At 37.2% G+C, this 13,244-nt stretch overlaps 2 protein-coding genes across 5 annotated transcripts; one reads left to right on the forward strand and one right to left on the reverse strand.

Moving 5' to 3' along the window:
• Positions 1–351: 351 nt before the first annotated feature.
• LOC113768742 (NADP-specific glutamate dehydrogenase) lies at positions 352–9,857 on the forward strand. 4 transcript variants are annotated; one of them, XM_027313207.1, is made up of 17 exons: positions 352–604; positions 706–784; positions 1,379–1,974; positions 2,690–2,819; positions 2,917–3,118; positions 3,674–3,760; positions 3,851–3,910; positions 4,005–4,091; positions 4,795–4,866; positions 4,967–5,022; positions 5,771–5,856; positions 6,910–7,000; positions 7,081–7,238; positions 7,381–7,472; positions 7,758–7,832; positions 8,779–8,884; positions 9,318–9,857. In XM_027313207.1, exons 3-16 carry the CDS (start codon positions 1,419–1,421, stop codon positions 8,854–8,856), a joined length of 1,830 nt encoding a protein of 609 aa, XP_027169008.1. In that variant the 5' UTR covers positions 352–604; positions 706–784; positions 1,379–1,418; the 3' UTR covers positions 8,857–8,884; positions 9,318–9,857. The 4 variants fall into 4 exon arrangements, with proteins under 4 accessions (XP_027169008.1, XP_027169005.1, XP_027169007.1 ...); XM_027313204.1 differs by having other exon boundaries at positions 8,779–8,852; XM_027313206.1 differs by lacking the exon at positions 706–784 and having other exon boundaries at positions 1,375–1,974; positions 8,779–8,852.
• Positions 9,858–11,035: 1,178 nt separating this feature from the next.
• Positions 11,036–12,165, reverse strand: LOC113767597 (ESCRT-related protein CHMP1B). The gene has a single exon (XM_027311746.1). The coding sequence runs from the start codon at positions 11,957–11,959 to the stop codon at positions 11,348–11,350; it is 612 nt and encodes a 203-aa protein (XP_027167547.1). The 5' UTR covers positions 11,960–12,165; the 3' UTR covers positions 11,036–11,347.
• Between the last annotated feature and the right edge of the window lie 1,079 nt (positions 12,166–13,244).

Below are 13,244 nucleotides of genomic sequence, written 5' to 3' on the forward strand. Positions count from 1 at the left end.
GTTTTAATCAATCAGTAATAGTTTTCTATGTCGCTTAAGGTATATTATTTTCCAAATTTAAATAATAAGCAAACTATCTTGGTCGACAAATATGATTTTAGGGGATTTTGATGTTTGCATGCATCGTTTGCAGTGGCTTTTTCGCACATGAGCTCCGCTTTAAGTAATTTTCTCCAAATATTGGAAAGCATGCGTTGATAAAGGGTGCCCATACTAAAGTGGGCCGTCGTATGGAACATGAAAATCATATGCAACAGGCCAATTCCCCGCTCTACAGGCCCAGGAATTAATCCCGTTTTATTTAAAAAAGAAAAAAAAAGCCTCGACATAAACAGTCTGAAGTCTGAAAAAACGTGTAAACCTTTGCTCGCGAAGACGCCATTTTTTGCAGTGTTCCGCTCCCCATCTTGTTCATTTAACTAAATTTCTTCTACAAATCAAATTGCGGTTTTTAAGTCTTGAAGAATCCAACCCTTTTAGGCGAGACCAAAAAAAAATAGGCGCTGCTAATTCTTCGTTTTTCCTATTCATTCATATGTATATATGTTCACGTACTTTTTAGACGGCAGAGAAGGCAAAGAGGAGCTGGGACTTTCAATTACAGGTATATGATGAGCTTCTTCAGACTGAATTGCGAGTTGGGATTTTATCCCTTTTCCTTTTTATCAACTAATTAGTTCCTAATAAGCATGTTTTGTCAATTAGGGTCATCATTGGTGAAAAAAATTGAATCTTGGGAACTGCTGTCCGATTTTCTAATGCTTCTAAGTTTGTATTCTGCTGCGTAAGTCTTCAATTTGGAGATTAAATGCTCAACCTGGCGCCTGTGTTTTTCTCGTGTGACACCTTAGGAAAATTTATAATTTATTGTAGTATATATGTATTTCTTTTGAGTATTTTTCTGTTTTTGCTATTAATTTGTTATCTCAACTTGTGGTTGTTCCATAACAACAAAATATAAAAGGTCTTGTACTCGTTGCTTGACAATTCTTCAATGCATTTCTCAACAGTTGCAGGAATTTTCTAAATTTGCAAAGTTTTAGATGGAATGCATTTGAACTGGTTAATTTTGTTGATAACTTGTTCGGACTTGGACTGGATATGTCTGGGGGGAAGTTAATGCTAATTTTCATTAAAAAAAGAACTAGACCATTGATGATAAACAGTAATCATTTATTTATTATTGATTATAGTCGGAAAACGTGAGGGGCGTTAACAAAGTTTGTTTATTTATCATCTCATGAGATTCCAATGATATACATGTGTTTCTTTTTCCCTAAAGAACAGAGAAAAGGAACTTATGCTGTGATGATTATATAGTACTACCCTTATTGAAACTATTTTAGCAAGGTGACTGATCAAATTTTGTTGTAGACAGAAAGGTATTTCAAACGAGTAGGGTAAAGTTGTCATGCTGAATGTTGCTCCCAGCTGGTGGGGTTGGAATGAGTTCTGCAATGGATGATATGAACTTGATCCAGCAGGCTCAAAGACATCAACTTGTGGTCAGGGAGCTGGGAGAAGAGATTGATTTGGAAATAGGACCTGGGGAGGATGATCCTGCGTTTGACCATAATCCTCTTATGGGTGTTCAAGCACGAGAATCTTCGGCTGAAGAGCATGACAATAAGCAGATGGTGGCTTCTCAACCACCCACTGAGGATCAGGACATGACAAAGACACAGCAGGTGAAAAGGAAAAAGAAAGTTGTAAAGAGGTGGAGAGAGGAGTGGGCTGACACTTATAAGTGGGCTTATGTTGATTTGAAAGATGGGACAGCAAGAATATTCTGTTCTGTTTGCCGAGAATATGGTCGAAAGCATAGAAGGAATCCGTATGGCAATGAAGGCAGTAGAAATATGCAAATGAGTGCATTAGAGGAGCATAATAACAGCTTACTTCACAAAGAGGCTCTTCGCCTCCAGATGGCCTCCAAGGATAAGATTATTGTTGAAAAACCAATATATGTGAAAGGTTAGTTCTTATTTATACATTTCACATACTTGTATAATATAACTTATTTTTTCTTGTTATCTTTGGGTTAATTTTCCTCACCTAGCTTGGTATCCTTCCTTTTCATTTGCTGAATGAAGATAGAAGGAGATAATGTAATCCTGTTAGTTGTTTTTTTGACAGAACATTTCTACTTTGAACCTTTTCAACATGCATGTTTACCTATGATATTATGCAGAGTCTAGAGTGGGAGCCATTTGTTTGATAGCCAATTTGTTGAAGCTTGATTCTGTTCCTTTATTAATAATGGAATCACTGACGTTTCTGATCAGCATAAACCATTGATGTGTAAGACAGGATTAGCTTGATTTCTAGTTTTATGATGCATGGCCTTTATTTTCTGGACTTATAGTTTGTGCCTTGATTTGAGGAGTTGAAAGTTTTGTTGATCTAGGTGTACATTAATATGTGGGAGCAAATATCCATGGGAACTTATTTCTTGTTAGATCTTGTGATTTATATTGTTTGGAGGAATCAATAACTGTGAGAAGTGCTGGTCTAGCCTTGGTTTGTTAGTCATATGTACTACATTATCCAGACCACCAATTTTTTCAAAGCTTTTGGTTATAATTTGATCAATGCATTTCTTCTGGTATAAGACAATTTTGTGACATTCTCTTTGCTCTGTAATTTTCTTTCTACTGGCTGTTCTGTGGTGGCTGAACTCTGTAAAAAGCTCTTATGTCAAAGACAGCTGGATCAATTGTTGAAGCTGCATTGAAAAGGGATCCTCATGAGCCTGAGTTCATACAGTCCGTTCAAGAGGTTGTTCATGCTTTGGAAAGAGTAATATCAAAAAACTCCAAGTAAGCTCAATTTGTCAGTTTGTGATTGCTGTAACAAACTTTACATCTATTATGAGTTTATAGCCACTCCTTACTAAGTGGTTTGGAAATGTTGAAGTTATGTCAACACTATGGAGCGGCTGTTAGAACCTGAGCGTACAATCATTTTTCGAGTTCCATGGATTGATGATAGGGGTGAGACGCATGTCAACCGTGGATTTCGAGTTCACTTTAACCAGACTCTGGGTCCATGTAGGGGTGGTCTCCGGTTTCATCCGTCTATGAACTTGGGCATTGCTAAGTTTCTTAGTTTTGAACAGGTACTTCTGCTTTGTCTTACCTAACATGGGATTGTTTGGAAGTTTTCTAATTCTCAGGATGTCAATGTTGGATTGGAGCTTTATCATTTTTTTGTTACTTGTGAACATTGCTCGAACAGAAAGATGAAACCATATATTTGTTGGAGCAAACTTACAGAAGTTATGGGATTCTTTCTTGTTTTGGAGTCTAATTGCCAAGATTTGACAATCCTAACTATTTTTTTTTACCCTCTGGCCATTTGATTTGCCGCCATTAGAAGTTTTTTACCCTTTTAAATATCTTTTGTTGAAACTTATGGCTTTGGTGTTATAAACTTGCTTCAACAAATGATTTTGTGTAGTTACACCTAAAGTGGCTTCTTAGAAGCATATGTGTGTGTGCATTATACATTATGCCAACATTATGCAGCCAAAAACCATAATACTTGATAAACTACAGTTTGAGATTTATTATGCTATGATTTTGTTGGCAAAGTGTTGGAGTTTTTGTTCATGATTATTTGCTGCAGTTTGAACTTATTTACACAATGGTGATTGCTTGCTTACTCTGTGTAGACTTTGAAGAATGCTCTGTCTCCATACCGGCTTGGAGGCTCTTCTGGTGGAACTGATTTTGATCCGAGTGGGAAAACTGACAGTGAGGTATCCTTTTCATTTACTGTGTCGTTTATGATAAACTATTATCAAGTTTTGATCTCTTATGCATTCCTTTTTCTGAACTCAATCTTCCAGATCATGAGATTCTGTCAGAGTTTTATGAATGAGTTGTACCGCTATTTGGGTCCTGACAAGGTAATTTTAGCAATTATTCTTCTATATGAGTTTCCATTTGTTCATTTCCTTTTTCTGAGTCATTCATTCCATTTGATTTGTTTTCTTGTGATAGGATCTTCCATCAGAGGAGATGGGTGTTGGTACCCGTGAAATGGGTTATCTTTATGGACAATATCGACGCCTGGCTGGTCACTCTCAGGTAAGGTTCTTTATCTGATGAGACTAATTGCTCTCCTGTTCTGCATTGCTCAAATTTATAGTAATGTGCATTCATATCATGATAAAAGAAAATTGGATTTTTCATCAGAATTGATTTCTTACAACACTTCGTTCTTTGTGACTTAATGGTGATTTGACACTCAGAAACAAAAATTTTGATTTGATGCAAAGAGTGGTAAATGGCCTATCAGTTGATATGTTAGGGGAAGATGGCACAGAATATGTGAATATATCAATATCCCTTTTTCTTATTTGTTTGCCTTTCTGGGTCAGTACAAACTCGTTTCTTGCTCTTATTCTATTTATTTATTAAAGTTTCTGTCCTTAAAAGATGTGAATCTTTTCTTTTGGGAAAGGAAAGGTCTTGAACTTTCTTTCATTAGGTCATTACTTTCCATTGATTTCAAATATTGCATAATTGCAAACATGGCGTAGAGGTGAGAGTTGCACTAGGTTTTGTAACCTTGTTTGGTGTTCTGCTTGGTATGAATGCAATTTGTTATTTGGTATAATAGCATGGACCTCTTAACTGAGTTGATTTTCAGAAGATTGTTTCTGGTTTCATGAGGAACATTATATGGAGTTTTTTATTTCTCGTTTTCTGATGTCAATGAGGTTGATCATATGTTTTGCCTCATAATAGTTATGATGGTCGTTAACAGTTTGTTATTTTCCTTATGCAGGGGAGTTTTACAGGGCCCAGGGTGAACTGGTCTGGATCTAGCCTGAGAACAGAGGCTACTGGCTATGGATTGGTGAGTAGTTTACCTTTACATTCTGTTTCTGTTGGCGGTTTTACATGGGAACTGAATGCAAATGCCCGTAGATCCAACTAGTTATTCTTTTGTTTTGCAGGTTTTTTTTGCACAACTTATCCTGGCGGACATGAATAAAGAACTCAAAGGATTAAGGTTTGTTGCTTGACGTCTTTGAAGCGACTGATGCTAGCTGGCTGTACATATTTTAGTTATTGTTCAAAGTTTAAGAATTTTACTTTTACAGAGCAGTTCACTTTCTTTGGTTTTAATTGCACCTTATTTCTTACTTTTAACAATGTAAGTTATCACACTTATTGGTAATTAGGTTGGCCAGTGTTTCTCTTTTCTTCTAGGAATGTCGTTTTAAGTGTGTTTGTCATAGTCAGTTTCAGCCCCTTGTGATGCCACCACTCGTTAATTACAATTTTTTCCTTGTTAGACTTACTATTTGTTTTACTGTTATAAGTTTTAAGACTCTTGCTAGTATTATTCTCTTGCATATCTGTTGATCTGAATTTTTCTGAATCACCAAGATTTGGTGAGAAATAATGATGGTTTTAGCTCTGGAGGTGCTTCCAACTGGCATTGAGAGGCTTTAATTATTCTAATGCAATGATGACAAATGTTTTTGCTTAATGCAGTATATCTTTGGAATATAGTAGAAAGAATCTCGTTTACAGGAAAAAGATCAATTAATATTATACCAATTTGAGAAATAACCAATGGATTGGTTGTTTTACCTGGGAAATATGCTTGTGGAATCCTTGAATTTCTTGTTATTTCACATTAAAGTGCTTTTAAGGGGTAAATGTCCAAGTTGAAGACATTGCTACCAAAATTTTCTGTGGTTAAGATGATAATTTTGTTGTTTTTTGTTTGTCTTTTTCCTTCTTAAGTCCAGGTGTGTAGTTAGTGGTTCTGGGAAAATTGCAATGCATGTTCTGGAGAAGCTTATAGCTTATGGTGCTCTTCCAATCACGGTATCAGGTAAGTTTCACATGCTAGCTTTTCTTTTTTGTTCTCAGCTAATTCAACAGTTCTATTGAGCATCTCGTACAAAAGAATTTTTGTCTGCACCGTAGGAATTGTTTAGTGCATTCTACTTGCACTTTAGTGCTTTGCATGGATAAAAAAAGTTAGCTAAGACAACTCCTGGTGTCAGAATATTCATCTAATTCTAGATTTGTTTGCTGTTCAGTCAATATTTTCTTCCTGTAGCTTTCAATCTTAGGCCTTGAACCTTTTGATACCAGTCTTTATCTTTGCCATGTTCTTTGGGTAGTTGTCAGTAGTGTAAATTTCTGAATTTCTAGCCTTGTTGAGTCTCCAGCTTGTCTTGGAATTTAATTGCATTTGAAGAAAATGTAATAGAAATATCCAATGTTCTAGAACTTAATATTTTTACCATGCTACTGAAAACACCCAAAAGGATAGAAAAGGTGGAAAGACCATGAAGCTTTCTATGATTTTCACCTGCGTTGAAATAGGATACTTAGCTGTATCTTCATGGCCTTGCCACTCATTCAATGTTTCGGATGACTACATGTTCACACTTGCAGATTCATAATTTTGGCTCATCCTGAAATTTTTATCATAATCATAGAAGTTGGTAGCACATAGCTGCAAAGTAAAGTTCAAATTCTCATGGGATTGAGGAATATTAAAAGAGATTTCAAGGGTTTTATATTCTTAGGGTTCACTGTGGGGGGGAATTTATCAAGGTAATATTTTGCACACAATATGTACAACTAGTTAAGCAACCATCTCATTCAATACCCAAAAAAAAAAAAAAAAAAATTCAATCTTCTGGCTATGAGCCAAATACTTTATGCATGTAGTGTTTTCTGTCAATGACTTGCATTCAGAGAAAGTCTGCTTTGTTGCTAACCATATATGGATATGCATTTATCATGTCAATCTTTCATTCTATGTAAGCATTTCATTGGCATCACTGCATTGCAATTTGTTCCTTACGTTGAGTAGATCCTGCATAGCTAAGAGTTTATTAAAACACTGTCCTTCTGCATAAAAATAATACAGATTCTAAGGGTTATTTGGTGGATGAAGATGGATTTGACTTCATGAAAATATCCTTTTTAAGAGATATTAAAGCACAGCACAGAAGTTTGAGGTTTGTATTCTTTATTAGGAATTTCTTGGACAAGTATTCAACATTCTTTCTGTATTCAACCCTTATGTAACATTTTGCAGAGACTACTCAAAAACTTATGCTCGCTCAAAATTCTATGACCAAGCAAAGCCTTGGAATGAAAGGTGTGATGTTGCATTTCCTTGTGCTTCCCAGAATGAACTGGATCAATCTGATGCCATTAACTTGGTAAATTCAGGCTGTCGTATAGTTATAGAAGGTAGCATAAATTCTCTCAACTACTTTGTACTACCTTTGTCCAAGTTTTATTTGACCGTGTTGTTTTGAATCTCAATTGTTGCTCTCACAGTCGTTATGAGTTGCTTATTAGTGTTGTTGACTACATTTTAAACATTTTTTAGGTTCAAACATGCCCTGCACTCCTGAGGCAGTTGATGTTCTCAGGAAAGCGAATGTCCTAGTTGCTCCTTCCATGGCTACTGGTGTTGGCGGGGTAGCATACCTGATTTTCCTCTTCTGAGCTTTGATTGACAGTTGTTTTGCCATCTTAGGAGTAGCCGGTTCACGAGATGAATTTTTTTATACCATGTCATTTTGCTTTCATTATAGACTGTCAGTTACCTGGTTTACCTCTTCTGAGCCATGCTTGATATGTGTTTTGCCATCTTATAAATAGCCTGTTCATGAGAGGAAATTTTTATAATACGTCATTCTACTTTCATCACGGGCCGTCATTTTCTTGCATCAATGCTGATGCTACTGTTGCTTGGATTTTCAGGTTGTGGCGGGTGAACTGGAATTGAAAGAGTGTAACTTGAACTGGTCACCTGAAGAATTTGAGTCTAAACTGCAAGTAAGGATCTCCATGTTTATTCTCAACATGGATCTCTGTTGATAATGGGTAATTACAATATTTGTTGGTTTTTCCATGCTACGTGACCCCTTCTTTTTCTTATCTAATCAAATGCAACAACTTTGAAATGCTGTCTAACACCCTGACAAAGCAATTAATCATGGCATAATCTCCTGAATTTTAAAACAGCTGAGTTTGTTAGTCACGATTGTCTTGTTGAAGTACATGTTATAACATGACTGGTTAATATCTGAATTCAAGCTCTAAACCGAACATTCTCCTTTAGTGTGGTAAGTTGTTAATACCTTGGAATCCTTCAGTTTCTACTTCTCCACCAACAAAAGTAAGATGCAGGGAGTTCCAACATCAACTCCTGTTTTAGCACCAACTTATTTTTTGAGTTTTTACTCAAACTTATGAAATTGTGTAATCGAGTTACAATATGGAGCCAAACTTCAAACGTTCAATGATATTTGAGTAAAGGTGGTTTATAATTTAGGTATCTTTAGAGTAATATGCAAGCTACCGATGAAACCACTGTTCCTTTAACCTATACTGATCATGCCTTGCTTTGACTGGCCGACCATGAAATGAAGCAAATCTTGGGACACGCTTCTTGGATTCAGTTATCTACCCTGCTAGTCCTGTTATTCTTTCTGCTTCAAATGTGAGATGGTAATGCTGTATAGAATATATGAAATTCAATAAGATGCTTTCCTTAATCATTATCACTCATAAGATTCTCAACATCTCTCTCTCTCTATCTGCATGCTGATTAAGATTATTTTTGTCAAACTTCTTGATTACTTTTTCATGTTGTTGGTTGACTTGGGAAAAGAAGGTTTATCTTTTCTCTTTTATGAAGTTGCCTAAGATTAGTTTTTGTGATTTGAAACTCTTCATTGGTCTAAGATGATTCCGAATTTTCTTTCAAATGTAATGGCAGGAAGCGATGAAACAGACGTACCAAAGAGTCTTGAAAGCAGCATCTGACTTTGGTTATCAGAAAGAGAGTCCAGAGTAATGCTTAATCCCAAACAGTGGAATAATGTGTATATTTCTTTAGTCTGATGTATTTATGCCAATATGACAGTTGTATACTTCTGCCTGTGTACCTCTTTTTTTTCTCCTTTGGTTTGGGCAGTGGGGGAGGAGGGCAGGCATAGTGGACAGGAGACAGATGTGTTTCCCTATGTCACAGTACAGAGATGGTGATGGAATGTCTTGGGTCAAGGGACAACTTTTAGCATTCATTTGGAAGTTTGGGAGTGAACAAATGAAAAGAAAAAATGATGATGACCAGAAGAGCAGAGTGAAAATGGAGGCGCATTTCATTTTCGTTTGTATGGAACTTTAGCGAAGAAAAGTAGATAGTTTGCTTCTTTTTTCTTTGGAAATTGGAAAGGAAAAGTCTCAGTAATTTTGACATGAGTTGCTTCCATAATTGCTCTTATGGCTTTTCATCTGTGTTGCTGTGTTTTTCAGGACATTGGGGCATGGTGCGGTCATATCTGCTTTTCTAACAATTGCCAACAGCATGGCAGATCAAGGGTGTGTATAGAAGGATTAAGCAGCCTAATTGCATACTCTTTGAGATGGTTTCTTCCTTGGTTCTATCTCAAAATGAGCTTGAGATTTACATCGTTCAGCACGAATTAACAGGGAACTTTGTTGATGCTTCAGCAGTGTTACGTATCCTTTCAGATTTTTTAATGCCATATATGGTATTATGCTCAAAAGAGTGGAGATCTATTTGTAAAATAGATGTACGTGAAGGTAGTTTTAGGTTGGGGACGTGTAGTTTTAAGTAGGCGTGTGATTTAGTTAAAAAAGGGACAACGATTTTGGGGTTTTCTTGATGTTTATATGATTGTTTCGAACTTGTAAATTATGTGGTTATTAGTCCTGAATATTAGCCTGTAAATGAAATATGGTCAAGGACATGGACCAAGTTCTTGTTTCTACAAAACTGGTTAAGTTTGGTGCAAAATTTTCTGTATTTGATACAAGACATGATTGTTGTTAGGTCCCCTTATCTCTTTTTTGTTTATTATTATGATGATTATTTTTCCCCCATTCTTCTTATGCTTGATGAAGTTAATAGTCACTTGAATGCTGTATGATGGTGATGGGATGGTAATTCGCTCCTATTGTTGGGATAATTTTCTTTTCCACTTGTGGAGTCCCCTTTTCTGTTTTTTGTTTATTATGATTATTTTTTTTCTCCCTTCTTATGCTTGATGGCGTTGAAGTCGCTTGAGTGCAATGTAATGGGATGGGATAGTAATTCGCTTCAATTGTTGGGATGATTTCCTTTTCCAGAGAGCTAGAAAGATTAATTACTACCAAATAACTTGCAAAGGAGCTAGAAGGGCTAATTACTACCAAAAATGACAAAAAGAACAGAACCCGCATTTAGCTCAAAAGCTGTTGTCCTTTGATCTCGGTTCTCCATAGACGTTCGCATCTAAATTCAAATAAATTCTATTAGAAACCATACTTGAGTTACAGGAGATATGAAAAAAATATGCTTTGGATTGCTTTGATAGCTAGCTAATCCTATTCTATTCCCCCTCTGATAGAAGAATTCTAGAATCCTCGATGGAGTCCCTCTCAACAAGATTTCTATCATGCAAAACTAGAAGAAACCAACTGATCTCAATGTGAAGATTGATTCTGCAGGTTATGCACTAAGCAAGCTGCAGAACCAATCCTTCCAGCTCCCATTGACAGGAAGTCTCCAAATCCCTTCATCCCCACTCTGCATCCCCCTTCTTCTATGTACCCTTGAAGTAGGCATATTTTCTAGAGACCAACTTGCCTTTGGTGAGCGAGCCACCAGAAGGGATTTAATATCCCTCCTGGTGCCAACACAGATGTCTATGAGGCCAAGCAGATTTCAAGCACATCAATCTAAAGTCCAGACCCAGACAAGGAAAGTTAAACCAGGAAAACTTCAGACAAACAACACACAAAAAATCGCAATACACGACAAGTTTGAATGCCACATTGAGATTTTTAGCGCTAGCAGATTCCAATTAACACCACCGGGAACTTCAGCATGCAGTCCAGGCCACTCAACATCAACTCCGCAAACATGGACAGATACAAAAGACAACAGCAACAAGTGCAGAAGAACCACAATTATAGACCATCAGTTATGCACATGAATGAAAGTCTGACTAGCAAGGAACAAAGGCAGCTTCGTCAAAGCTACAAAAGAGCCCTGTCATATAAAGTTGCAGTTCCTCCAAAGAGATTATCATCAGCAGTAAACAGAAGTATATAGCGGACGATGCGCAAAGGTACCAAATTTACAAACCACTACTCATGAAAAGTCAACCACCATACTGAAATAACAGTTGCAGTGCTAGTTAAATCTACACACGGGAAATATGGCAGCAATTTCACAAATGCTCCACACATAACATTATCACTGACATGGCATAGCCTAATTAACAAATTTCCCCAACAAATTCTTATTAATTTCTTAACCATCCAGTAGTAGTTTTCTTTCACCCACGAGCCTTGAGCTCGGCGAGACGCCTGGAGAGATCGTCCTCATCGACCTTCTCGGTAGTCTTCGTCGGTATGGCGTGCGCAGCTGGCTGCGGCAGCCCAACGGAGACCTCAAGTCCATAATCATCCGCCACCTGTTGCATCAAGCTGTTGACTTCACCTTCGGGCGTCGACAACGACGTACTTCCGGCCATAGAATTCTCCATAAACTCTGCCTGGACTTCCATATTCACAAACTGCCTCTCGAATTGGTCCATGGTCTCCGACATCTTCTGGAGATTCCCGGTATTAAGACTCGACTCGAGAGATTTGACAATATTCCCCATAGATTTATTGATCGTGGTCATCTTGGCCTGGGTATCGAGGCGAGCGACCACGGCGTCAAGCCGAGAGGCCAGACGGAGGTAATTCATCTGCTCGCTGCGCTTGCGGATAGCGTTCTCAGCGTAGATTCTCGCGCCGTCCATGTTTCCTTTCTCGATGGCTTTCTTAACCTTCAATTTCTCAGATTTCTCGTCTTTTTCGCACTTTCTCGCCTGGCGCTGAAGGCTCTTCGCCGTGAATTTGAGCTCCATGATTTGATTCATCAATTTCTCGGTGTTCCCCATTAAAAAATTTTTTTTTTGGTAATAACTAAAGCCTAAAGGTCGAGATCTAGAAGAAAATGGTGAAGAAATTTGATTTAGTAATTGAGGAAACAGGATCGAGTTTTTCTATGTATTTATGAAGTTAGGGTTCCGAAGACCGATTAGGGAAGGAAAGGGCGGAGGACATTTCCTAGAAATTAAGAAAAATTGTCCACGCGCAAGTAGGGTTGTGATCTGCTGTGGTCGTCAGAAAATCAGATGAGCGGAGATTTGTCCAATCAGATTTCCTGATGCAACCTAGTGGGTTGGAGCCTGGACTGGAGGAGGAGTCGGCCCGTTGGGTTTTGCTGTGGTTGGACTCGCAGAAGCAGTGAAGTGGACTAACTTTCTTATTTGCTATGTCCACTGCGTGTTTTCTGGTGTAACCCGTGTTAGCTATTTTGAATTTGTTGCTCAAATTTCGGTTCAATCTCTCTCTCTCTCTCTTTATTTTTTTGGGTATAATTCCTGGTTTCCCACAGACACTGTGGACCCCGACTAGACTAATCCAACTTGTCTCTCCATTCACAAAATGTGAACTCCCAAACGTTGTTTAAGGGAGATCCAGCTCCTTGACACTTGAATTAATGGCCCATTAGTGGTCTAGTCTCCTTTTGGTCTTGTTCCTTCAATATTAAGGAAATTGAAATATTAGTTTATTTGTGAAGGAGAAATGGGGAATTTTTTGGACCAAGTCTTTGTAGTTTGTATGTGTGTGTACATATATATAAGATAATTATTATGTATATTTGAAATCTTTTTAGAGAGGGGAATACATTTACAACAGTTGTGAGCACTAAATTTCAAATATCACCAAAGGGAGAATTTTCAAGGAATCAACCATCAGCCTTTGGGCCACGATATGTGGGTCTGCTTAAAAAATTTATACGGATGCATTGCGCATCCATCTGGTCTCGTGGTGGTTTCTAAATTTTGGCTGATTTGGCAATCGCTATAAAGATTGACCAGAAACTTTGATGGTGCTTCCAAATAAGTATATTTCTTGATAACTTTGATGGTGTTTCCAGACGAGTAGATTTCTTGATAAGAACAAATTCTTATTGGTTAGTATACTTAGGGTGCATTTTATAAAATTGAAATTTGAAATCTGAAATGTTAATTCATTAAATTATTGAATTGTTAAGTGTTAAATATGATGCATTTGAGTCTTTATATCATATTAAGTGATAGGTGAATAATTCAGCACTTATTTTTTAGAATAAGTTTGCCTAAGAAACTTAGTGACGCTTAATGAATTCGGATGTTC

This window comes from Coffea eugenioides, chromosome 4 (genome assembly GCF_003713205.1).
Source record: "Coffea eugenioides isolate CCC68of chromosome 4, Ceug_1.0, whole genome shotgun sequence".
NCBI lineage: Eukaryota > Viridiplantae > Streptophyta > Magnoliopsida > Gentianales > Rubiaceae > Coffea > Coffea eugenioides.

Coding starts and splice junctions, on each gene's coding strand:
- LOC113768742 (XM_027313204.1), top strand. CDS start 1,419: ATGTTGCTCCCAGCTGGTGGGGTTGGAATGAGTTCTGCAATGGATGAT. Junction 7,833..8,778: donor AATTTGAGTCTAAACTGCAA/GTAAGGATCTCC, acceptor ATGTAATGGCAG/GAAGCGATGAAACAGACGTA. Junction 8,853..9,317: donor TATCAGAAAGAGAGTCCAGA/GTAATGCTTAAT, acceptor TGTGTTTTTCAG/GACATTGGGGCATGGTGCGG.
- LOC113767597 (XM_027311746.1), bottom strand. CDS start 11,959: ATGGGGAACACCGAGAAATTGATGAATCAAATCATGGAGCTCAAATTC.